Source organism: Coccinella septempunctata, chromosome 1, assembly GCF_907165205.1.
Source record: "Coccinella septempunctata chromosome 1, icCocSept1.1, whole genome shotgun sequence".
NCBI classification, from domain to species: domain Eukaryota; kingdom Metazoa; phylum Arthropoda; class Insecta; order Coleoptera; family Coccinellidae; genus Coccinella; species Coccinella septempunctata.
Genome location: NC_058189.1, coordinates 59951646 through 59979075, shown reverse-complemented (window position 1 = coordinate 59979075; position 27430 = coordinate 59951646). Strand labels below are relative to the sequence as shown.

The window sequence follows — 27430 nt, the reverse complement described above, 5'->3', positions numbered from 1 at the left end:
TTTCAGTTTTATCGAGATATCTCAGGAACCATCAGAGATATTTTGGAACTGTTTGCACCAACCCACTAATCCTCAAATAACGCAACTTTTTTGTAATTTAAGCTACCCTGTATTTCTAACGGTTTTCGATATCCCTGTAGTACACTTCTAAATAGTTCTAAAACCCTGTGTATATATATTTCGTGAAATCAAGATATGTTGAATTGAAGAATAACCGTCAACATTTCGACTTGTTATTTGAAAATTTTCATTGCAAATCACCTGTATGATCTCCCCTTCATTAAAGTATGGCCGTTTTAAGTAGACACTCTGTACCTATACTAAAATAAAGTCAATCGATGCATACATCTAGGTACCTATTGCGAATGATCTTAAACCAAAATTCGCCAGACTCCTTAAATCGCATGTCCACCCCCGTCATACGAAGAAAAAGGACCCACTAACCCCTTATCCACAAGGTGTTCACGAAATAATCGATAAAATATCCACGTGATTCATCATAGAAACGGCCAAAGCTGTTTATATTAAGTCAGTTCGGTGGAAACCACCATCACTCCCAGTCGATTTCTAGGCATCGAAAATGTCATGAGTGACTCCTTCGTTTGAAGTTTCGTATGTTTGTTCTGCTGTGAAAATGAACCGCTACATCACCCTGCATCAGCTTGGCGACGGTACTTATGGTTCCGTGGTCCTGGGCCAGAGGAAGGATACCGGCGAGAAGGTTGCCATCAAGAGGATGAAGAGGAAATATTACTCTTGGGACGAAGCTATGAGCTTGAGAGAAGTGAAAGTGAGTAGTTTACCCCAGTGAGTGGGTGAATGGCTTAATTTTGCCACGATTCAGATCATTCTGTCTAATGATCACTTGCAACAAAGGTGACTTTTGTAGTTATCGATTCCAGGTGCCTGTTTAGGTGCTGTAAAATATTCAAGATTGATTTTCGTGATGATTCGAAGAATGGCTTGGTATATCTGAGACCATTCATGAATAAATATGAGTGCTCATGGTATATTCATGATGGTAATGCTGTAAACCGTGACAACCGAACGTAGATTCGATATTGAAATTTTTGCTTCTAGATCATAAACAATTATCCATCAATTCGAATCCATATAATTAACCATTGCAGAAAAAGACTTTTACCTATTGGAATAAATGTAGTAGGTAATGTCATCAAAAAAGACCCTCTCTCTGTATGGAAAATGGCTTTCGGTTAAATGTTTTTAACTTTCGGTAGATATGTTGAAATTGTTCGACTAGTTTTCGAGATACAGGGTGTCAAAGATGAAAAGTGAAGCATTTAATTGGATCAGAACCTTTGACAAAACTCCTATACAGAATGTAAATGAAGAGGACACTTCTTGATAGTGTCGGTCTTTTATACAATTTATTTATTCGAGCAGCTTCTACTTATATATAGCCTCCCTAAAAATGGCACCTGAAAATAGTGAAAATCAATGTTTTTTCTTTATAACTGACAAAAATGGAATTGGGAAGACATTCCTTGAGAGCGAGCAAGCAATAAAAAAATTTTGGCTGAGTAAATTTTAGTTCGAAGATAATTTCACCCCATGCTACTTACTTATATATACAGGGTGATTCCGGAGGAGACCGTCAGATTTTAGGTGAAGTATACACTAGTTAAGGCAGTTTCGAAACAATGATTGGTTTATGGTTGGGGGCCTTCATTGAGAGTCTACAGGGTGATTTGTCCGATTCGACCGATTTTTCTTTTATTCATAACTTTGGTATGGCTTGATCAATCATGATGAAATTTTCAGTGTAGAACAATATGATTATCTTCTTTCAATAATTCCAACACTTGTTCAAAAATACAGGGTGGGAATTATGATAAGTTCAGATTAAGTTTGCAGGTTGAAAAAACACCCTGTACATTCCGTTTTCAGAAATTTTCTACTTGCTTCAGATTCTACCATAAGTTTACATTACTGGAGCGTTTTCATTTTATTTGGCACACGTCCATTTTTCCTAGAAAAATTTTTCAAAGATGAACAATATCGTTTTTTCGCTCCAAGGCATTGAGAATATTCTGAACTAGATGGTAAAGCTGTATCGTCCAATAATACAAAGCTCTTCCTGAGTCCTAAAATAAATTTTCCAAATTCGAAATTCATTTTTGATCGCTCATATTCAGGTGTATAAAATCATTTAATTCAAAAAATTTCTTTATACGTACGTCAAATTAGTACCGAATTAGGAATTTCGCAGAGCAAAGTGAGCAAGACTTTGAAGAAAGAACAATTCCACCCATACCACTACCAAAAGGTGCAAGATCTGCCCCAACGATTACAATTTTGTCGCTGGGTTATTAGTCACCAACGAACTATTTTTCGTATTCTGTTCAGCGACGAGGCTATGTTCACTAAGAATGGAATTTTTAATATCCACAATTCCCACGAATGGGCAAGAGACAACCCGCATTTGAAGAAGAGTCATAATACACAACACAGATTTTCTGCCAATATTTGGCTTGGAACAATAGACGGAACATTAGTTGGCCCTCACATTTTTGCGGAAAGATTAAATGGTGAAATTTACCTAGATTTTTCGGAAAATATTTTATCAAATTTATTGGAAAATGTACATATCCGCTCTATGTACTTTCAGCATAACGGAGCACCACCTCACTTTGCATTGAATGTGAGAAATCACCTGGATGTAAATTATCCGAACAGATGGATTGGTCGTGGAGGCCCTATTGCTTGGCCACAAAGATCGCCTGATTTGAACCCTTTAGACTATTTTGTGTGGGGATATCTGAAAACAAGAGTTTATAAGGTTGAAATTAGAAGTAGAGAACACCTAGTTAAAAGGATTTCCGAGGAATGTAATATCTTGAAGCAAAATCAATCCCTCATTAGAAGGTCAATTGGAAATTTAATAAAAAGGTCTCGAATATGTATTCAAAAAAGGGGAAATCATTTCGAACATTCTATGTAAATTTTGTGTTATTCCTTAGTTTTGCCGTTCATGATGTGTTTCGAATGTTTATTCTGTATAAGTTGTAGATTTTTTGGTATAAGTAGGTAGGTATACAGATATTTTCTGGATTAAATGATTTTATACCTCAGAATATGAGTGATTAAATATGAATTTCGAATTTGAAAGAACTACTTTAGAAATCAGGAAGAGCTTTGTATCATTGGACGACACCGGTTTACATTCTAGTTCAGAATATTCTCAATGCCTTGGAGCGAAATAACGATATTGTTCATCCTTGAAAAATTTTTCTAGAAAAACTGGATGTGTGCCAAAAAAATTAAAAACGCTCCAGTAATGTAAACTTATGATAGAATCTGAAGCATGTAGAAAATTTTTGAAAACGGAATGTACAGGGTGTTTTTTCAACCTGCAAACTTAATCTGAACTTATCATAATTCCCACCCTGTATTTTTGGGAACGTGTTGGAATTATTGAAAGAAGACAATCATATTGTTCTACACTGAAAATTTCATCAAGATTGATCAAGCCACACCAAAGTTATGAATAAAAGAAAAATCGTTCGAATCGGACAAATCACCCTGTAGACTCTCATTAAAGGCCCCCAACCATAAACCAAACATTGTTTCGAAACTGCCTTAACTAGTGTATACTTCACCTAAAATCTGACGGTCTCCTCCGGAATCACCCTGTATATATACATATATGTATATACCTGTTGATAAATTATTTTTTTCCAAAAACCGTTACATTTAGCAAGTGACCTTACTTGTTCAGAATGAATCAAGCTATCAAAAATAAATTTTTCGTTGGCACAATTTGAATAAGGAAAAAGTTTCTTGTGGAACAAATTATACAGGGTGATTCATAACAACATATTGGGACATAGGCTAAGGGCAGATTGTTTGGACCAAAATATGGCGATAGGACCAAATATACCTCAATAAAATATTGCTGTGGAAAAAGCTAGAGGGCGTTAAATTGAATTGAATCAGTCTGTATAAGGGCGGCTTATTCTACCCCTTATATAAGGGAATACCACCAACATTTTTTTTTCTGTTTGCTTTCTTCTTCTATAGAAATAGATTGATCTCATTTCGGTCAGTTTTCTGGTTTCTAAGAAAAAATTGATGATTTCTTTTCAGGTGCCATCTTTAAAGGGCTCTGTATCTAAGTAGGGGTTGCCGAGAAAAAAATTATACATGAAAGACACTATTTTTTGACGAGGAGTCACCCTTCGTAGAGCATAAAAACGAAAAATTATGATGCATGAAAGATCAGCGTTTTTTTCAAATTAAACTAGAAACTGGATTTACATGATTTACACTAACATATATGAGTTATTTAACCACAGTGTTTTGCCATCAGCAGGTAAAAACTACATTCGTTGTGGAAATAACTCATGTTAGTGAAAATACTGTTTTGCATATTTTCAATGCTCTTCAATACCTCTACCATGATGCAAAATATTAGGGACATTTCTCCAACGGTACGGATCTTATTCAGAAAAAGCTGTAAGATTTCGAAGAAAAAAGTCCTTCATCGATTTTCAGAAGCGATAGAAACAAGAATTTGATCTGGATTTCTTTTAACTTAAGAATTTGCCTATTCATCGTTCCTAAATGATCAACCTCTCTTATACAAGGTGTCCGTAATAAATGTACAAATATGAAGATTTTCAAATTGTTTTTTCTCGATTTTTTCATATGTAAAACCCTGTATTTTTTTCCTAAAACGTGTGATTTGGCAGCTATGGAAGCCTAACGCTCTATTGCAGGACCCTGTATAAATGGTAGGGGGTCTTTTTTGGGAGGCTTTTTTACTACATATATATATTTCACGTGAAATTCCATATTCAAAAGTAGGTTTCGAAAAAATTCTCCAAATCAAATGTCAAGCGAAACTTTTCCTAAGAGTTTGTTCGACTTCGTTACATTGTTACAATAATGGAGCCCTCATTCAGGCAAGTTCGACTTGCTCCAGCCCCTTTTTATGAGCTGAATACCTATCGATTTTCAAGGTATTGAATAAATAATTCTTGATCCACAAATATATCATCTTAATTTATGTATATAGCACTGTCGAAAAAAAAAACCATCCACAATAATGAGAAAGTGTTTCCCCTTTTCGTTTCTCAAGGACCAATCGGAAATAATGAACAATGAGCTTCTTTTTACCAATTATCAAACATGAAATTCCTATAACAAATCGATTATCCTGTTTGTTTCCAGTCGTTGAAGAAGTTGCATCATTCAAATGTGGTGAAACTCAAGGAAGTGATACGTGAGAATGATGTCCTCTACTTTGTATTTGAATACATGCAGGAGAATCTCTATCAGCTCATCAAAGATAGGAAAGTTCCTTTTCCTGAAGCAGTCGTCAGAAATATGCTATACCAGGTACTTTCTAAATTTTATATGTATATGCACACGATAAAATTAATATAAAAAATATCTTGTTAATGAAACAATATTGTTTTATATTTCTCTGATAGGAAATGTTCGATTTGTAAAAATTTTCAATTATTTGAGCACTGTTTTCAAAAAATTTGAAGAAAATGCCTTTTGAGTAATTAACCGATGTGCAGATGGAAATGATAATTGCCTCAATAAAAATGGCACGTCCCCAAGAGCATTTGACCGTTATATTGTAGGTGCTTTACAAGATATTTTTGGAATTAGTAAATCTGCTTTGGTACAATCAATGAATCCTTTTTCATGCCTTCAATCGACTGAAAACTGGGCCTCTAACTGAAGATACATCACAGTTATTTCTCCAACGTTGAGTCAAATCTTCCACCACAGCTCGACAGTCTTTGAATGCACTATACCTACAGGTGTCTGTGAACAAATGCGAAGGACTCAGGGAAATGATTCTTCGATGAAAATAAGCAGGGGTAGTTCCTATAAATTTTTTCGAAATCGACCTCCTTTCCGAAATACAGCCTTTGAAAGGCGATGGCGAGTTGGAATTTTTTTAAGGGTTCTAAAAAACACTGAGTCATAAAACTATTCATAAAATGAGGCTCTAAGTAGATGTTACTCACAGAATTTTTTTTTGATCTCCTAACTTCATTATTAGGTGTTGAAAATATCATCCCCTTATGATTTACCTTCGAAAATTGTTTTCGTGGGAAAGATTTTCGAAAAATAAAATCCTCTTATGGTTTCCCATTCAATTCTCTTGCGAAATTTCGATACAGTCGATATTTTTTTCGGAATAAATAAAAACTTACAAGCAGTTCTGATCACTGTTCATTCTATTTCATCGTATAAGTGTTCCATATTCCATAGAATGACTACCTCCCGCTAAAATACATGCATCAACTCTCAGCCTCACAAACCTTCGTATACTGCTTGTAAGTTTTTATTTATTCCGAGAAAAGTATCGACTGTATCGAAATTTTGCAAGAGACTTTTTTTCTCCAGAATTGAATAAGATAAGAGAAATTTCGCAAGAGAATTGAATGGGAAACCATAAGAGGATTTTATTTTTCGAAAATCTATCTCACGATAACAATTTTTGAAGGAAAATCATAAGGCGTTGTTGTTTTCAACCCCTAATAATAAAGTTATGAAATTAAAAAAAAAATTAAAACATCTACTTAGGGCCGGTTTCAAAATCAAACCTGAAGTCCCTTTAATTTTAAAGCCTCCTTTAACCCTACTAAAAATGACATTAAAGGAAGCTTTAAGCTTAAAGTGACTTTAAATTTGGTTATGAAACTGAACGTTAGTGCTCATATAATGTATAGTTTTATGATTCAGTGTTTTTTAGAACCCGTAAAAAAAATTTAAAACTGCCAACTCGTCATCCCCTTCCAGAGGCTATATATCTTGGAAGGGAGGTTGATTTCGAAAAAAAATTATAGGAACTACCCCTGCTTATTTTCATCGAGGAATCTCTCTAAGTCTTTCGCATTTGTTTACAGAAACCCTGTATATTCGAAAAAATATTTCCCCAATTTCTCAAAGATGAAGTTGTATGTTCACCAATAAGATTTTTAGCTGGATCTCTCTTTGTTTTCCAGATTCTCCAGGGCCTCGCGTTCATTCACAGGCACGGTTTTTTCCACAGAGACCTGAAGCCGGAAAACATCCTCTGTTCGGGTCCCGAGCTAGTCAAGATAGCCGATTTCGGTTTGGTTAGGGAGATCAGGTCGAGGCCCCCCTACACGGACTACGTCTCGACGAGATGGTATCGTGCCCCTGAGGTGCTCCTTCATTCCACGACCTACAGCAGCCCCATCGATATGTGGGCCGTTGGTTGTATAGCTGCCGAAATATGCACATACAGGCCTCTCTTTCCGGGTAGCACGGAAACGGATCAGCTGTATAAGATATGCGCGATAATGGGTTGTCCTAATAAAGTGAGTTCGGAAAATTCTTTTTCATTTTTATTTATTTGTACACAGCTTGATATAAACAGGGTATCCACGCTTAAGAGGGGTCTACACCGTTTTAGTGGTCATTTAAAAAAAAAGAAAATGAATATCTTACGTCAGAAACCACTAATTTATATGGGGTTTTCACTAAAATCCAATTCGACAAATGGAAAAAAAATAAGAATTTTTTTCATTGAAAAACAAATATTCATTCATGTTATTAACTTTCTGAGGTGCAATTATCTCCTCTACGAATCTCCACATGAAAAAATTTCTCGAAAAGTCCCGCCATTGGCTACAATTCGTATCCTGGTGAAATTGAAAAAAGACGTCCGTTAAGTGCTGCCATCTTTTCGACGATAGTGGAAACTATTGCAATATTCGTAACTTCTACTTATCGTTCAAGTGTTCCGGCGACACCCCACATTCTGGTAGTCTTTCTCCCTTTACGCCTTATATGGATGGCGAGAAAGTTTCGTGGTATAAACTCCTCTTAAGCTTGATCAACTAATAGCAGTTGATTCAATAACGCTGTATAACTAATTTGTTATAAAATATGTCATGTAATTTATTTTTTTTATTACGTTATAGGAATCCTGTTTATTGCACATAAAATTGGGATTCGAAAAAATTGTTGGAAAGAGCATTAAATTTTCTTTTAGATAGGTTGTTGTACCCCGAAATAATTGGGTACAGTGTGGTCCAACTTAAACTTAACACTTCGTTTTTCCGGATTCAAAATGAAAATCTGGAAAATCGCTAGGAACCGTCAATTTTTGATTCAAGGGGAACAAGTTTTCCGCTCTTTGCATTCCCGTAACTGAAACCCCCTTACGGGGTGAGCACAACCCCTTGATTGGGAAGATGAGGGGTGTTGCGATACCTCATGTTGAAGATCTTATCGAGTACTATCTGATACTGAAATTTCGCTTCGAAGTTTCCATCCGTAACGAAATGACAGGTAAAATAATAGTGGAAGAGTACTTACTTTTGCGATTAGTTCATTAAATGCTGGAAATGGGCACCATTCACTTCCATGCAGTAATATAAGTTTTGCTGAAAACGTTCACGTACATAACTCAAGATTTTTGGTGTAATTTTACGGCATTCAATGATCGGAATTCGCAAATCCTCCAGTGACTCAGGCTGGGTAGCGTAAATCTGGGATTTCAGGTGACCTCATAGAAAAAAGTCCAGTGGAGCCAGACCAGGTGATCTGGATGGCCATTCTATTGGTCCTTTTCTTCCAATCCAGGCGTGAGGAAAATTGTCAGCTAAGAACTAACACACCGGTTGAACGAAATGAGGTGGTGCTCCATCTTGTTGGAAAATGATCGTCTGATGGTCTTCTGCATTCTCCAATAATTGCTCAAGGGCTGGATAGATAGCGTTCTCTAATATGTCTGAATAAATATGGCCAGTGTAATTACCGGTTATTAAAAAATGCCGATTATGTGATTTCCAGAAATACCCGCCAAAACATTTAATTTTTGGGAAAGCTGAGTATGCACCTCACGAAATAATCTTGGATTTCCATTTGACCAATAACTACAGTTATGCCGGTGTACAAATGTACAATGCCGTTAAGATAAAATGAACACTAGTCCGAAAAACAGATATCGAACATGTAGTTTTGATTACCCTTTATCGTTTCACTGACTTCTTCCCAGATCTGGAGTCGAAGGAGCAACTCTTCTGGTGAGAATTCTCAAAATTTCATCGAGCTGGGTCAACTTTCGAGAAGCGTATCTCCCAGATAAATCATCTAAATGTGATACATAAAGCAACTCTTCTAAAGTAATAAATCTCAGAATTTCATCTAGCTAGGTGCAGTAAAATCGCGGTTCCCGGAATGATTTTGGGGTGGGGGCACAATGGTCCCCATGCTCCCCTTCACAGGAACGGCGCTTGGCCTGTGGTGATATTCTATCAATATACAAAGCGTTCAAACTCAAACACGCCACCCTTCATCAATGGTCATTAAGAAAGTGCACCTAGAAAAAGGACTGTACAAAACAGAAAAACTGGATGAATAATTTATAAAGACCGTTTTACGCCAAAAAGAGTTTAAGGTTTTCTACAAATTCACAAAAAGATGAAACGCGAACTTTATACCGTCTTAATTGTCAATTACTTTTGCGACTTATTCATAACATTTCCAGAAAAAATGGCCGGAAGGTTACCAGTTAGCAGGTGCAGTGGGGTACAAATTTCCATACTTCGTTAAAACCAATCTATCGGACGTTGTCCCACAAGCCTCCGCAGTTTTGATCAATCTGTTAGACATTCTACTTGACTGGAACCCTTTAGACCGACCCACAGCTCAAGCGGCGTTGAAACATCAATACTTTCAGGTATTTAGTTAGTTGGATTAGGAAAAATCATGAAATACAGGGTGAGTCTTTGACTCGTACAAATATTTCAACACTAGATTGTTGAGGTCTTTATCAATTTGTCCGAATCGGCTCGGTTTGAAAGATACAGGCTGTTGAAAAACCATAAAAAATGATATTTTTAGTATTACTTCACAAACGGTTTTATCGAATGAAATGGATTTCGGAATATAGTTCTTCATTTATTTGATGAATCTTTTTCGAACACAAGATATCACCTATGTCTTGTAAAATAAAAATATTCTTCATAGTTTCTCGTATAATGCGCCGTTTTCGAGTAATTTGATGTTCAACAAAAAAAATATCCGTGATATTTCGAAAATTGGGTACTTTGGCTGAATGCAACTCTGTTCAAAAGATCCACAGATGTAAAGTGTCATAGATTTAGCTTGTTATTCTGAAAAGAATTTTGTTTCTCTAGGGGTGGCATAGCTCAATGTGAGAACTTAAAATGCCATATCTTTTTATCAGGGACGAATCGGAAGAAATGGCAAAGGAACAGAGTGTTTTTTTTGAGCTCAAGAATCTACTGTTGAAATATTTGTTCGAATCAAAGACTCACCCTGTATAGCAAGGTTATTTTCAAAACACCCAAGCCCCACCTCATCCTTTTCTAACCTTCAGTGACTCACTCCATATACAGGTAGGTCAAAGATATAGCAGCATACGAAGGAGCGACAATGGCGTCCAACTCAACCTCACCGAAACCAACCTGTCCCTTCTACAGCCGCAACAGCAGAAGCAAATGCAGCAGCCTACACCAGCGCGATCGGAAAAATCCCTGTTGGACAACATCCTAGCTTTACCTCCGGCCGGGGGATTCTCCAGGAGAAACTCCCAGGTTCCCCCCGATATGGAGTATCCCAGCATTCAGAAACCGGCTGTGAAGATAAACATTGAGTCCTTGATCAAGAAAATGGAGGAGGCCGAGCCCATGTCTACTTCTATCGTGTACACGTTTGGCCAGCCGACGTTCAACAACAAGCTTTTCTCGAAAATCAACAACAGATCTGCCCCGATCCACAAGAGTCTCAACTGGGGGAGGGAGGATGAGGAGTTGGATGATGTGTACTTCGCTGGTATTACTAGGTAGGAGGAAAGCAGGAGGGAAAAGAAAATCAATGCGTTTTCATGTCTCATTTTCAAATATTAACGTAGTTTGATGTATCTACAGTCTTGCCCCGCTTTAAAATAGGTTAAAGTACGGTAGCAACAGTATCACGAACAAATCCACATACCTTTTCAATAGCTAGAGTGTCACAATTTTTTTTTACATTATTCCTTATTCTCCTGTTGTTTTCATTAGCGACGAACAAGATTCTTGTAGCTGTGGACTTATAGCCTCTGATAATAGAAGGGCTAAAATTGTTCTTTCTTGATTATATTTCACACTCATCAGATCATTGACGGCATGTTCGTGTGAATTTGCTCGCTACCATATAGAATATAAATAATTAATTTTCATGAAAAAACGCAAGACAGACAAAAAGAACAGATTGAAATTCCCATTTTTTCCAAAAATAGAAAAATATCATATATACTTACTTTTTATTGTATGATTCAGACTCAATAAGTAACAAATTGACTTATAGAGCCTGAATCATAAAAAAGACAGTATAAAGGGTATTTTTCTATTTCTTGCTAGCTCTTTCTCTCCTGACCACGAATGTACAGGGTGGGCAAACTTCGTTGTCTACTGAGAGAATCTGGAGACCTATAGCAGCTACTAGAAAACGGATGACACATTTCCGAGCTCTTTTTCGGAGAAACAAAGAATGGTGAAAACCGCAGCCTCCTATGATACTGCGTTTTTGAGTTTGACAATTTCGTAAAGTTCTCATAACTTTTTTGTCTTTGAAGTTACAAATCTGAAACTTAAACCTTCTACAGGCACTTTTTTAAGTAGAATCTACTGATGAGCTCAAAATATTTTTTCGTTTCGAATCATTAGGTGAACATTACTTTTTTTGAATGCAAACTTTTATTGAATTTTTATTTTTGAATTGGAAAAAAATCTTTTGAAAGTAGATTCTACGTATGAAAGTGCCTAAGAAGGTTCAAGTTTCATATCTGTAACTTCAGAGACAAAAAAGTTATGAGACCTTTTCGGAATCGTCAAAATCTCAATTTTTGTTTATAACTCGAAATCTAAAAATAATAGACCTATTCTGTTTTCAGATTTGGATTAGTCATGAAAAAAGGAAATGTGTCATCCGTTTTCTTCTGGCTGCTATAGTTCTCGAGATCCCCTCAGTAGACAACGAATTTTGCCCACCCTGTACAGGGTGACTCTTTGACTCGTAAAATTATTTTAACGGTAGATTCTCACAAACTGTTTCTATCGAATGAAATGAATTTTGGGAATATGATTTTTCATTTATTTAATTAATCTTTTCGAACACATCTTGTGTTCGTCTTCCACGTCTTCTAGTTTTCTCTTTATGACCATTACCTACGTACCATAAAAATATCAAAAATTTCCAGTAATTTGATGTTCAAAAGTTAAAAAGTATCTGTGCAATTTTAAAATTGGGTACTTTGGTTGAAAACAACTCTGTTTGAAAGATTCACAGATGTGTATTGTCACAGATTTAGCTAGTTATTCTACATAGCACATTATGAAAATTTAAAATGGCTATATCTTTTTATCAGGGCTGAATCGGAAAAAATGGTATGAGAAAAAAGTTTTTCTTTTGACTTCAAGAATCTACCGTTAAAATATTCGTACGAGTCAAAGACTCACCCGGTATTTTTGGAATTTCATGACTTTCTTCAACACTTCCAGAAATGAGATTTTCGTTTTTTAGAACATTTTCTGGTGCTTATAAGTACATTTTTCCAGGACCCTAAAAATGAATGGAAACACTAGGAACGAATTGGAAAACATAAAATTCCCATGGGAGGATACTAACATAAAGAACCGGAAACCACCTTCTGGGAATAACACGAAGAATCAATATTTGAGTTTATCGCGTTATATTTCAGGAGCACCTACTGACCTCAGGGGAGATTCTAAAGAATTTCCAACCGTGAAAAGAAAAGATTTGGTTGGGTTACCAAGTAAGTAACATGTGATTATACATGTAATGTAAATGACAGTTCCTGAGATTTACAGCCAGTTTCATAATCAATTTTAAAGACCCTCTTGGTTTCAAAGCCTCTTAGTCCTATTCAAATTTACAGAATGTAAATACACCCTCATTTGAGAACAATTTTTAATTCGCATACTTTTAATTTCAATTCAGGATTCCCGAGTAGTAGCGAGCAAAAGCTTTCGAAAGAATTCTTGCGAAAGAATTCTTGCGAAAGAATTCTTTCGAAACCGTAAACATTTCGTACCGTTTTTATTCCTTTTTCAATTCTGGAAAACAATGTCACACCGTGAAAAACATTCTGAATTGGGAGATAACCAAGCTTTTGCTCGCTACTACCGATGAGCCAAAGTCAAGACATTTTCATCGACGGGAATTTTATCGATTTTGGGCATCTGAGACACTCCGTATTATTATCTGGGAACCTCAGCCTCCACCTTTACCCATTCTTTGCCACAAATTGTGTTCTACCCCAACTGTTAGTAGCTGGTGTGAAAACCCGGGGGAAGTAGAACGTACTCAGGGCAGACATGCCTTTTCTTTTTTTTTCGTTATTTGCCAGTGTCCATCTCTATTGTTAGCGCGAATCTCTGCTGGTGTGGAATCCCAGGGGGAACAGAAACCGCTCAGAGGTGAATCGCCGTATTTCTGTACACTCAGTGTGAACCTTGGTCCTGGCTGGCGAACTAATCCTTAAAAATTTAAAAGGGAAAATTTTTCACTGTAACATCTCCACAGTTTTCAGAAGTTCATTTTTATTTTCCGTTTCAGAATGGTTGGAGTGAGTTTTGCAGAAAACATCTAGGAGATTGTATCACTGGTGGCACCAAAGATTTGATGCGTTGCGTCAAACTTCCTATGTATTAGTTATACATGATTTTTATGGTTTATTATGCGATTCAATAATGAAAAATATAATGCAAAAATTATACAGGCTGTGGGTGAATTTATTATCACAGAATATATGTCAGTTGCAAATGTTTGGAGTTTTATTTATTTGACCTCTCATTAATATTGTTATCAATGGAAATTTGAATGAAAAGAATTTGAGAAGTGACATGGAGAACTAAAAAAATTTAAAAAGTTGGAATAAAAGGCAGAAGAAATTGAAACCACCCTTGAAGTTTTGATAGTTTACGTTTCAAGAGTTCAGGAAATCCTATAACAGTATATTTAACAGTGAAATTGGAAAGAAAAGATGAAAGTGAGTTTTTGATTCAAATTATTAACTTTATCTCTAAAAATATTCAACAATCAAATCAAATTAAAGTTAAGATTCAGTGAAAGCTCCCAAAAATAAAGGAATATTTCGATTTATGAAGAAAATACAGAAGGGAGTTTATTACATGGATGTCTTGATGTACTCGCATGCTTCACAGGAAGAATGTTCTGAATATACTTTCTTATTTCACTTTACTTTACTCAACTTTCACCTGACTTCACATCATTCCTCTCTAAACTGCTTCACTCTACTCTTCCTTACTTCATTCACTCTACTCAAGTTTGCTTAACTTTCATTAACTTAACTTGACTTGACTTAACCTTACTTAACTTCTCTCGACTTGACTTTTCTTTACTCTACTTTGCTATATTTCACTTTACTATACTATACTTTACTTTACTTCACATTACTGAATTTATTTTACTTAAACTCACTTTTCTTTCTGCACCTTATAGGAACTGTTCTCCAAAGGAATCTAAGAACGTCATTTCCATCTCGATGTGATTTGTTTCAATGAAAATAATGTGAAAATCAATTTTTTTTTGTGAAAAAGCAGCGATAAGCGAGACCAGCACCTGGATGGGAAACCGCTCTGAATTTTTCAGGGCTTCCCCAATTTCATATTACATTTCAATACAGGGGAATTTCGCTCAAATTTTTCTTCCTATCCAGGATAGTGTCGGCAATGCAGATAACCTATCTATATATCAAAAATCGCGCGTGGAATTTTCATGACATTTTCACCACCCTGCGCCGTTGTGAAGCCGCCCGCGCCGAATCCGGAAAACCACGCGGGTTCGCCCCTATGATCAATACAATGACAGTAGTTGGGGTTAGGGGTCGGAAAATAAACATGGCTGATAAGGAGTTCGAGGAATTCAGGAAAAATTTCGAAAGATCCACATGGCCCGCTAGTTCATCGAACGCATTCTACTCGTGAGTAAATCTCTCTCGAAATTACATTATTTCCTTAACGATCCCAGAGAAAATTGGATGCAAAAGGTGCATTTATCTGTGATGCATGTCTGAGGAATTTTCCGCAACCTGTCAGCGATTTTTGTGCATTGTCAGGATAATTTGTAACTTTCGCTATGTTGATTTGCATATACATTACTAGCTGGCATTGCTTGTTGCTCCCAATAGGAGCTTTATCTTTCGTTAATTTTTGTCCATAAAAGCTGCATGATATCGAGTCTCGATGAGATGCGATTTTTGACTTGCTGACCTGATTCTCATTGGCAATCTTATAACTGGTCATAAGATTACCTAAGATTACAATGTATACCGTTTAATGAAATGATACCAGTTTTATTTTACTTATTTCAACCTGAAATATTTCTCACTTGATTGGTTTTTTTAATATTATTATTTCTGAATTGACATTTCATTTCTGATTTTCTCCGTTAATCTTTCCATTAGTTAAAAGGTTGCTGAACCTTAATTCTTATGATGAACTTATTTCATAATGGGATTTTCCCAGATACATTATAGTTGTCGATGATATGGAATTTACGAGAATTTGATTTGTTTTTTTATTCAACAATAAAACGAATATTTAAAAAACTGAATATTATTCATTTGACTAATTTTGATGAGGAATATTCATTAATGATTACGCAACTTTTCATACATCATTGACGATTTTATCATGCACCCTCTACGAGCAGGGATGGAGGGTAGTTGAGTTTTTTGAAAGTCAACCATAAATATTTGAGCCAGAAATGGATATGTGTACCATCTTTGTTGAGGATTTGGTCATTTTACCAACCCTTTTTATTATGCAGGGTGTCTGTAAACAAATGCGAAGGACTTAGGGAGATATGATTCCTCGGTTGAAATAAGCAGGGGTAGTTCAATAAATTTTTTTCGAAATCGACCTCCCTTCCAAGATACAGCCTTTGGAAGGCAATGACTTACACTTTACTTTAGGGATGATTAATTTTTTATAATTCTATCGAAAACATCCCTTTTTCGTAGCCTAGTAATTGATAGACCAATGCGATATTTTTTCATCGAATATTCAAGATTGAATAAAAGCTGAATAGACTCATGTGACGAATGAAATGATTGCTTCAATCAAATGAAGATTTCTCTTGAAATCAATTTGTACAATATAATATAAACTAAAATGGTTTTTTCTCTTTTATTGAGCTGTTTTCAGCATTTGCTGACGAAGATGCAATTGATAGAGATGAGAATCATTTTTCAGTTTAGTACACGATATTTCTGGCGAAGAAGACCAACTAACATCTTCCAAGAGCGATTCTGAAAATGGCTGTGATATCGATGGTGATGCTGGATTCAGCTCTATGCAGGATAGACCCGAGCAAGAAATGGTACCATCCCCAGTTTGGCCACCTGTGGGAAGAAGGAGACGAAAGCTTCCAGAAATACCGAAGAATAGGAAACGTGAGTAAAGAATACCAATGTATAAAAATGATATGATATAACATAACAGCGGTTTTATTATTTTTCGCTGATTTTACCATCCAGAAATATTTCTTCTAGCTTTTTGATACAATTTCCTGATTATTAAATACCTACATTTTTATGAGTGTTGATGCAGAACTGGCTCAACTAATTTTCAAGTAATCGTATTTTTAATTTTGTATCTAGGTACAGTATTCTGGCAAATTACATCGGTTTCAAAATATAGGCACCCACAAGTAACCCTTGACTCATGTGATCAAGTGGCGTAGATAGCTTTTTATGATTGGTGGGAAGGACTTAAGAATTTTTCCTGTGGAAGTATGTACGGAAGGGGAAATCAATCAGCATTTAATGTACGGTGTTGTTTACGACCTTTCCGACCGGATAGAATTTCATCAGCTGACATTTAGCAAACATTACGAGTTTTCCATTCAGGAAAGCATCTGCGCATTGTTTGTGATCATTTTTCATTGGGTAATCGAGAAAGTCTACTGGAGGCTTTCTTCCGTTTGTGACGTATAACCTTCAATCAATTAAAATCCGTTAATAATCTACAAGGTAGTATCCTCTTTGGTGGTATCTTCCCCTTCAGAAATATTAAAATTTAAGAATTATCATACATGGTAAGTTTTTGATCTTTAGGGATTCATCAATACTTGGTGATTTTTACGTTTCTTTTTCTAATTTTTCAAAGTGTCGGTGAAAAACCGGGCAATTGATTCTGATAGAAGAATTCTGTATTACCCATTTGTGAAAAAGCTTCTGCAAGGCTTTTTTTACTGAGGTGGACCTTGATTCTTATAAAAATTGATCCGAACTGTTTCATCCTTGCCATATCTATTTTATAATCCTTTAATCTTGAGTTTTCGAAATTATGCAAAATGGCCTTTGACTTTTCATTTCTAAATGAAATTTATTCCTTGAATTCATCCCCCTAGCTTCCAGAACTACCCCCTTAAACTTTTTGATAGGACTAGTGACACGTTCTTTAAAAGATCTTCGTATTGTCATCTTCAAGAGAAGTGAAGGTCACGCAAAAAAAATGTTATACTGAGGCATATCTTGTCGTCTGATTATTTTTGAAGCCTCACAAACTCACAGAAGTAGATCTTATACGGAATAAGTAAGAAGTAACGGTCAAAATTCACATCTTCTTAATATTTTGTAGAAAAATGGCCGAACAGGTCAATTTTCATTTCAAATTAAGCAACTTTTCCCGTAGGACTTCTTCATACGGAGGATATGCTAGAAATGGACAGACTTTTTGTTGCTGTTGAATATTTGGTGTTTTTTTTATCAACCCTTTCCTAATTATGGGTAAGAAATAGTTATTTCGAATTCGAATTTCTTCTTTTTAATGTTTACAGCGTGAGTCTTTGACTCGTTCAAATATTTCAACAGTAGATACTTGAGGTCAAAAGTTGTATTTTTTTCCTTTTCCATTTTTTCTGGATCGGCTCTGCTGAAAGATACAGGCTGTTGAAACACCATAACAAATTTTTAGTTCTATCTCACAAACGGTTTTATGGAATGAAATGAATTTCGGAATATAGTTTTTTATTTATTTGATGAATCTTTTTCGAACAAAAGATATCCCCCACGTCTTCCAATTTTCTCATGATGACCATTACGTACCATAAAATTACCAAAAATTTAAAAAACCCAACTCTTAAAACTAAGTTGTTAATATATCTATCTAATGAATATTTGAACGTTGTGTAAAAAAAAGTATTCTGTATATTTTCTCGTTCAATGCGTCGTTTTCGAGTAATTGGATGTTCAAAAATTGAAAAGTATCTGGGACATTTGAAAAATTGGGTACTCCGTCTGAGTACAACTCTGTTTAAAAGATCTACAGATGTGTAGTGTCACAGGTTGTGACACTACATGTCACATTTTATGGTTGTATTCTGCTTTTCATCTGTAGGTTACAAATCTGTAGCGTACGATCGATCTGTCAGTGTCCGATTCACAGATTCGTAAATAATGCAATTCTGGAAATGTTTCTGTAATTATCCTTTTTACAGTGTTACTTTTGAACTACTTATCGTAAATAGTTACGGTCTACGGATTCCTGTAACCTACAGATCACTAAAAACGTCAAGAATTGCAATTTTCCTGTAGGCTTATGAAAAGTTGCAGATTGTCTTACAGATGAAAGCAGAATACCACCATTAGCTAGTTATTCTGAAGGTAATTTTGTTTTTCCAGGGATGGCACAGCTCACTATGAAAACTTTAAATGGCTCTGTCTTCTTATCAGGGCCAAATCGGAAAAAATGGCAAGGAAAAAAGTTTTTCTTTTGACCTCAAAAGTATACTGTTAAAATATTTGTGCGAGTCAAAGACTCACCCTGTATATTTCGGTCAATCAATGACATGTACTTTAGGTAGGAGTTTAAGATAAATGACATGCACTTTAGGAGTTATTGATATTTTTGCCATGGAAAAACATGCCTTTATCGTAGGGTGGTAATTGATTAACTATCTGAAAAAAAAATCACACTTACAAAAGAATGAACATGTAATTGATAAGTCCATCTATTTTTCATCAATTACTAATCTACCAGAAAGGTATGTTTTCGATAACACTTCAAAAAAATTAATCACTTCTAAAGTGTATATCATTCAAAAAATAAAGGAAAAGAATAAAAACTCGAATTCAACTTAACTAGTAGCAAACAAAAAGGGGAAGATAAAAATTGCCTAGTTTGACTAGTCATAACTTGACATTACTCTGGTGATGTTGGATTTTCACACCGGTATACAAAGCATTATCCGTTCTTCAACCCCCCTTGCTATACAGGGTGTAAATATAAGACAACCGAAAATTTTCGTTGAATAGCCTTCACTATTCCTGAATTCTGAGCCAAAAAAAAAACGGAAAAATTTCACTTCCCTATATACTCATACCTAAGTGATGTTGAAGTTAACAGAAATAGGCTGTCCGACTTCATTTGCTGCTTAGTTCAGTTTAATGATTTGATCCTTTCAATGAAAAAGGGTCAGATTTATAAGGCGGTTGCGTTACATTGCGACCTCAAGTTCCATTTAGCTGTTTCGCCTCTATGTTCAGTTCCAGGTTTCCAATTAACTCCAGTATCTGGTATGTAGTATCTGGAATCGTTTCATGGGTATTTTTGCTACTTTTCTCGTCCAATTCGTTGGCGTTGACCAGGGCGTTCGTTTAAAACCCCATCCTTCGGTTGGAATATTTAAACGCTACAGTGTACTAATGAGGGACAACTAGTCATTCTAGACTAGTTCGCATTAGTGTTCGGTTGGCACTTGACTTGGAGTGGTGTATTCCACGTTTCGTCTACATCTGCGGTAGGCATCTTCATTACCCTCTTCGGCGCTCTCCAAACTTTTTTGTGACATCCTTCCTGAGTTGATATAAATTTTTTTATCAATTTCAGCCGCTGCTCTGACGATGTACAACGCACAACATCAGCAATTGTCCAGGGAGCTGTCGCAGGCCGAAGAGAGCATTGAATCGTGCGGTTCCGGACGAAACTCCATTCTGGTCCTAAAATGCGGCCACATCTGGCAGAGCGATTCCCCAGACTCCGACCGGGTTCTGACAGACGTCGACAGCGGTCACAGCACGGCCCATTCACCGTCTGGAACTGACGGGCCTAAATCCATGTCGCCGTTACCGTCGATGTCTCCCACGTTCCTGAGAGGTATGATGTTCAGCGACACCGAAATGCTGGAATCGACACACCGGGGTCTTCACAAGTTCGTTCCCAGACACGATGACGAGATAGAAATCGAGATTGGGGATCCTCTGTATGTACAGAAGGAAGCGGATGACTTGTGGAGTGAAGGTAAGAGGTGTTTGGGGTCGGAAGGTTATTTTTTAGTTCCTACTTTAGTAGATGCCGGGTTAGAGGACCTAGAATATAATAAATATGATGAAAGGCACGCAAGTACAAGACCCAAGAGGAGGTAAAGAGTTTGAAAACAATCTAGTGCGGTAGAAGCTTGCAGCTTCGTGGAGGACATACCTCGTGATACTACCTCGTGATAACGAGGTAGTAGATTCACGATAGTGAATCTTCTGCTATTGTTTCCAATGCGCTTGGTATTGGTTATGAGAGAATTGAAAGTGAGAGAGCCTGGTCCTCTTTTAAGTAAGGGGAGTCCAGGAGACTTGTTCAGGTAGGAGATTTGAACCACCTCAAATATTTAAATTTTAGTTTCGCGCTACCAATATCGTAAATAGCTTACGACATACTCGTATTATGACTTTAGCCTTGAGGCTTTCACACTCCTCTCCAGAGGAAAATTCACTTATCCCAGATATCTCAGATATCAAAAGGATAAAGCTCTGTTAGAGCCCTTTCCAGGTTTTCGGGCTCGTGGTGGTGGTTCGGTTATGACTTTAGCCTTGCGGCTTTCACACTCCTCTGCAGAGGAAAATTCACTTATCCCAGATATCTCAGATATCAAAAGGATTAAGCTCTGTTGGAGCCCTTTCCAGGTTTTCGGGCTCGTGGTGGTGGTCGGGTCCGGGTCGCTCCTCGGCTCCCTGCCGTCTGTTGGATTCCTGCTCCACCTGCACTTCCTGTCGGAGCAGACGGTGTTCCTCTGCATTCGCCATGTACTTGCGTACAGTTCTCGCCGTTCCCAGCAGTACCGCCTTCTGCATGACTCTATAGATATTTTCGTCCAACTGAAGTTTCCTCAAGTTCTCTGGTAGTTTCTTCGGTATCAGGCCTGTAGATGATATGACAATAGGGATGTTCTTGATATCTTTCGGCTTCCATTGTCTCTTGGTTTGTTCCTCGAGATCTCTGTACTTTGAAATTTTTCAGTGTGCCCTACTAGAAATTTGTTATTGTTTGGATTCGCCACGTCGATGAATAGTGCTCTGTCCTCATCCTTATTAAGCAATATGAGGTCTGGTCTATTGTGGGTTATTTTCCGGTCTATGAGAACCGTGCGATCCCAGTAGAGCTTGTGATGTTCATTTTCCAATACAGCATCTGGATGGTAATTGTAAAAAGGAACCTTTTTCGAACTTAGAAGTTGAAGGTGTTTTAGTGCCAATTCTTGCTGAGGAATCTTGGCAACGGCATCATGTCCATTTTTGTTCTCCATGCCCTCTGTCTCAGAAAACAATCTACCGAAAATCAACCAGTAGTTCAACGCATATATGTCGACGTAATCATGGTTGACCTCATTCTGGTGCCTTCCATGCAAAGGTTTGCGAATCAGTTTCTCCATTTTACTTTCTGCAGAGTGTTCGACGGTTTCCAAGTGGTCCTGCTGTAGCTGTAACGGTGTAGAACTATCAGCAACACAAACTACTTGATAGTGTTCTGATGAAGCAGCCTTGCTCAGGAAATATTTCGAAGTCCTTCAATTTCTTAGGATATACGGTTGGACAAATCAACGATTACTCTAACCCTAAGATGTCGTGGCAGCTCGGTCCGATCTATTGAGCTTTTGGGGTGATGTTTATTGTGTTCAGTCAGCATCGTCCTTATTTTTCTCTGAGAGGCTGCTAAATCGGTGGTGGTATTATTATTATTTGAACCGGGATCGTTTCGGCTCTATTAGCCTTTCGAGAACTGCGACCTTGCAGCTCTTTTGTTCTCTACCGTACTCATTCATAGGAACCCAAGGAGGTCGTCAATGGTGTTGATGAAACTGACAAAATCCTTAGGGGCCTTAGCCGTTACCTCGTGAGTATCCAGGACCGGTTTCCCCATACTTGCATACTATATGTTTAGCTGTTTCTGCTTCTGATACACAGGGTCTACAAATCTCATCCGCTGACTTTCCCATACGGTACAAATGATTTGTACCGACAGTGCCCTGTCAGCAGTCCCACCATCACCCGAAGCTCAGCTCGTTACAGCTTTAGCAGTTTTCTGGTGTAGGTCGGTGAAATCATCACGAATTTCTTTGACTGAGTAAGTCCAGGAGTGTTTCTTCAGAGAGTTAATCTGTTGTTCAACTTCCTTTGTTGGACTGCTGCCTTGTATTGTTATTTTCCAAGCCCAGAGAAAGGCTCAGGTCCAGCAGGTATTAACCTTGATGCTCTTTTTGCAAGTTCATCGGCTTTCTCGTTTCCTTCAACACCACAGTCACTTTGTTGTCTCTCGCCAGTTGCTTAATGGTATTCCGGCAATCCCATGTCAGCAGAGATCTCTGACAGTTTGATTCTAGGGACCTCAGCGTGGCCTGGCTGTCCGTGGTGATATATGCGCTTTTTTGAGATTCATTTTAAGACACTCCTGAGCGCATACGTAAACGACCAGTGTCTCGATGCGACATATTCGTAACAAGGAACAACTAGTGGCGGCTCCATTTTGATCACCATCAGAACAGTTCGAGAGTGAGAGGGTTGAACGTGATTTTATTGTTAGGAAGTAGAAAATTGAATAATTTTTTTTTCTTACCATGTCTGAAAAGTTTAATATGTGCGTGCTGTTATTTAATTTTATTGCTCTAATTGATTTATATTGTTTTAAAACGATGAGTTTTTTTAGTAATAGTTGCAAAAGTTTCAACAAAACATCTGTTGAATATCGTTGGTCTATCCATTTTCATGTCGCTTCATCATCTCTCCTCTATAAGAGCCATTATGATACCACTTTTGAGATATAAACCTCCCTTTTTTCAGGTGTTAATTTAAGAACTGGAAGGATGGGCGTTTTTCCATCGGCCTATGCGGTAGACTGTGATTATAGTGATTGGGACTCTTCTTGCGAGCACGGCAGAAGGGAGAGGTATGTGTTGGGATATTTAGGATCTGTAGAAACGCTCGCCCACAAGGGGACATCGGTGGTGTGCCAAGCTGTGAGGAGGGTCCTTGGAAACACCGGAAATGAGCCGGAAACACATCCTTGTATATTGGAAATATCCGATCAGGGGCTGCGAATGGTTGATCGGAAGAATCAAATTGTAAGTTTCCTCATTTATCGACTGGCGTTATAATTATGTTTAGATGACTTTCATATCCGCATTCCTTACCGGAAAAACTCCCTCTCAAATGTTACAATTATATAACCTAAGTGACATAAAAAACAGATTCCCAGTATTGATGAATTAACAATAAAAAATTTGATATACAGGGTGAGTCTTTGACTGGTACAAATATTTTAACAGTTGATTATTGAGGTCAAAAAAAACACTTATTTTCCATACCATTTTTTACGATTCGGCCCTGATGATAACTAGCTAAATCTGTGACACTACACATCTGTGGATCTTTCAAATAGAGTTGTATTCAGCCAAAGTACCCCATTTTTCAAATTTCATAACTACTTTTCGATTTTTGAACATCAAATTATACTAGAAAATATGAAGAATACTTTTATTTCACCAAACATTCAAATATTCATTAGATAGTGTCCAACTTAGTTTCAAGAGTTGGGTTCTTTGAAGTTTTGCTATTTTTATGGTACGTAATGGTCATAATAAGGAAGCTAAAAGACGTGGGTAATATCTTGTGTTTGAAAAAGATTAATCGAATGAATGAAAAACTACATTCTCAAATTCATTTCATTCGATGAAACCGTTTGTGAGATACATCTCAAAAGAACATTTCTTTCTGGTTTTTCAACAGCCTGTATCTTTTAAACCGAGCCGATTCGGAAAAAATGGTAAAAAAAGTGTTTCTTTCGACCTCAAGAATCTACTGTTGAAATATTTGTACGAGTCAAAGAGTCACAATGTATATTTGTGTCAGGGTAAGTATATCGTTTAAAATTTGAGAAAACCTGACCGAAAAAAGGAACAAATTGATTAAGTGGTGGACCTCTACAATGCCATATGTAGTTAAAAACACTTCGAGGAATACATTTAATGAAATGAGAGTTCCCATTCTTACTTAAGATATGAAAAACAAATTGAAGCAGCTGTTGACAACGTATTGTAAGACAGGGAAATTGGAATTGTAGCAGAAAACACCATTAACGCCATACTTACCTTATTTTTTGTGAGAGCTGACACCACGACTCTGTAGATTTGGTGGAAAAACTTAAAAATACATAATAATCCTAAAAATTTTTTGGAATAAATTCATTGATACTGGTTGTTCTATTTTCTATGCACAGATCACAGAAACTTGTTACTGTGACCTGTGTTTCTATGTCACTTACTTAGTAAACCGTGACTTTCAGTGCGGTTTTGCCAAAGAGTTGTTACTCTATGGTTTTGCTTTCAATCATTCCTCACAGGCAAACAGGAAATATTTAGCGAAATGTTGTAACGAGTTTCAAAAATAAATGATAGAATATTGTTATATTGTGCATCTAATTCTGTGGATAATTTTTCACTTTCTCACTTATTTCAAACAGGAATATGGGAATTCCTCATTCATTATGCGGCAAACATGATATGTCAACTTCTCAGTATGCGAAATTGATAGAGAAAGTACTTTACTCCACAAAGGAGAGCGATGTGATGGCAGAATACAAATTCCATGAAAATCACGTTTTGTTCGCATAAATTATATCTTCAGTTGTCTTTTCCTTCAAATAATGCCATTCACGATTTGTACACATTCATCTATTAACTTAGAGAAGTCATCACGTAGATTTAATCGAAAAATTCTTGTGAGAATGGAACTATTTTTGTCAGTTAAACTTTCAAACTATGTACACAATTTCGGCGATGAAGGGTCTACAGCTTTCATCTAAAGATACGATCAACAATTAAAACGTCCCAGGGACCCAAAATGACTTTTAGTTCGTTAAAGGTTAAACGTTTAATCCAAACAAAGTATGTGTATTCTATTCTCATTCGAAACACTTTGAATGGTGGTTTTCGCCCAGTTTTCTCTCTTTTTCCCTATCTGTGATTTCTTACAGCTCAACGACACTTGCATGGACTACTTCTACTCTCTCAAAAACGTATCATTTTGTGCATTTCATCCGAGAGATCATCGATATCTTGGCTTTATAACGAAGCACCCCACGCTTCAGAGGTTCGCCTGTCACGTTTTTAGAGGGACTGAGTCAACAAGACCCGTAGCAGAGGCAGTAGGGTGAGTACCCAACATCTTGCTGAAAAAAATCAGAAATTTGTCTCTATCAAGTAGAGATATTTCTACACCTAATATCAAATTTCTCTTTATACAAATTCTTGATTCTTACATGTAGGTAACCTGTTGTCAAAAATTTTTTTTTATTTTTCTGAAAACTCCCAACTTATTCTAATTTTTTTCTCATTTAAGATCTTTAACTAGTCTTCGAAATATAGGAAAAACTCTGCGACTCTAACGTTAACCAAATAGGTATGCCAATGAAATGGAAAAAAAGAAATTATGGCGTGAAAAAAACATGAATTTTCCAGGGTGATTTCATATGTTCGAAGGGTTAAGAAGATCAAGCTTAGAGCTATGAGGCAAAGATAAACTTTTTGCTTGAGAAATCCATCAGGGACCTTTCAAAGAGCCTGAGCATGATGCCGAATGATAAAAGATGAAAGAGATATCTTCAGAGATATCAGTCAATTAATTTCTCCAGAGAAAATGTTCTGAGCATGGGAGATGTCTGTGTATGATTATCATCATATCTAAGTCATGCCTAGATTCCAATTATATCTTCTCAAACCCGTATGAATTTATGGGGTTGATCCAGTTGATTGATATCATGATCTTTGTATAAGGGCGATGGTATCAACTGGAAATTTTCATTAAACATCTCCTAAACTAACTAGAATGAAACAACTTGATGTCGAGAATGGTGATGAAAATGTTACAGGGAGGTCGATTCACCTTTTTTGAATTTCGTTCAAAAAAACATTCAAAACCTTACAAAATTTTCAGTTTATAGTTTCACGGAGTTTTGAACGTTCATAAGGAAACAATTTTTGAATATGATTGGCTATATTTTTTGTTTTCTGTTAATTTCAGGCGTGCTTTCCAAAGGTTCTACCAGAAATTCATGGAGACTGCTTATCCAGTGGAGGATATCTACATAGAATAAGTACCTATTAGGTTATAATTCAATCGAATAATGCTCATTCGAGGACTGTTCAACCAGCCAGAAAACGAAGATTTTTGATATAAGATCGTGGAGCGAATTCTTTAACAACTGAAAAATTCCAATATCAAGAAGTCCTCTGCACTAAACCTATAGAGGCAAATGCAATTATTTTATAGTATCTGTTAGATGGATGATTGAAAATGGAATACGAAGATCCCCTTTCTAAAATCAGAAATGATCTCACTTCAACACTTCAATGATTAAATGGAAACTCTACGGAATAACCAAGTTATTCCACCTCCTTTTGAACTTGTAAATATTTTGAATGTAATCGAAACAATAAAATTTACTTTCAAACAATTTTTTACTGATTATTTGAAACAGTTATATTTTTCTAACCGTTGTAAACGATGGAAGTAGTGTTGACAATACGTAATTTTTTGGATTGGATGTTGTACTGAATTGCATAATTAATTATTCTCAGTTGTATTGACATAAATGCAATAAAATTCTTTGTTGAATATGGTGTTGAATTTTGACTCACCTGCAGTCGCTTGACGAATTGTTGTGCATTCGTTACTGCAGGTAGTAGTTAAATCTGAGAGCCATGTATTTGAGTAGGAGTCTGCAGAGAAATTGAGGTTTGGTTCAGTCTTTGCTGAACAGGTAACGCATCGTGATGAGAAGTGGAAATATTATAATATCACCTTAAATATTGATAAAAGAATAAAAGACACAAACAGTAATATTTTGATGACTCGTGTATGGCAGTTATAACGACTATCGTCGAAACCATAGAATGAACTAGTGAAAATTCGATTGATTCACAAAGCATGCTTAACTAAATGACCAACTCTATACAGAAAATTAAATTTGAATATCTCAAAAACGAATGGATTGAATGAAAAATATATTCAAAATATGGAGGTTGAGGTTGTAACTTATGTTAGTGTTCTGTGTTCTGTGGTTGTAACACTTACCCCGGGTTTCATGAAGCTTGA

At 36.5% G+C, this 27430-nt stretch overlaps 2 protein-coding genes across 2 annotated transcripts; both read left to right on the top strand.

Annotated features, from left to right (window-relative positions):
* The first annotated feature begins 546 nt into the window (after positions 1-546).
* LOC123307471 (serine/threonine-protein kinase dyf-5-like) lies at positions 547-13742 on the top strand. Its single transcript, XM_044889800.1, has 7 exons — positions 547-790; positions 5194-5361; positions 6993-7331; positions 9509-9700; positions 10311-10828; positions 12582-12799; positions 13603-13742. The coding sequence occupies exons 1-7, from the start codon at positions 635-637 to the stop codon at positions 13614-13616; spliced, it is 1605 nt and encodes a 534-aa protein (XP_044745735.1). The 5' UTR covers positions 547-634; the 3' UTR covers positions 13617-13742.
* A 1130-nt stretch (positions 13743-14872) lies between these two features.
* Positions 14873-26874, top strand: LOC123315116 (JNK-interacting protein 1). Its single transcript, XM_044900691.1, has 6 exons — positions 14873-14989; positions 16263-16462; positions 19902-20312; positions 23120-23400; positions 25311-25486; positions 26357-26874. Exons 1-6 carry the CDS (start codon positions 14907-14909, stop codon positions 26427-26429), a joined length of 1224 nt encoding a protein of 407 aa, XP_044756626.1. The 5' UTR covers positions 14873-14906; the 3' UTR covers positions 26430-26874.
* Positions 26875-27430: the final 556 nt, after the last annotated feature.

Bases quoted from the DNA above. Each gene is read 5' to 3' on its own strand.
- LOC123307471 (XM_044889800.1), top strand. From the start codon at position 635: ATGAACCGCTACATCACCCTGCATCAGCTTGGCGACGGTACTTATGGT. The intron at 7,332-9,508 runs GTGAGTTCGGAA...TAACATTTCCAG, and splicing joins TAATGGGTTGTCCTAATAAA to AAAAAATGGCCGGAAGGTTA. The intron at 10,829-12,581 runs GTAGGAGGAAAG...ACATTTTTCCAG, and splicing joins TACTTCGCTGGTATTACTAG to GACCCTAAAAATGAATGGAA.
- LOC123315116 (XM_044900691.1), top strand. From the start codon at position 14,907: ATGGCTGATAAGGAGTTCGAGGAATTCAGGAAAAATTTCGAAAGATCC. The intron at 16,463-19,901 runs GTGAGTAAAGAA...TATCAATTTCAG, and splicing joins AATACCGAAGAATAGGAAAC to CCGCTGCTCTGACGATGTAC. The intron at 20,313-23,119 runs GTAAGAGGTGTT...CCCTTTTTTCAG, and splicing joins GGATGACTTGTGGAGTGAAG to GTGTTAATTTAAGAACTGGA.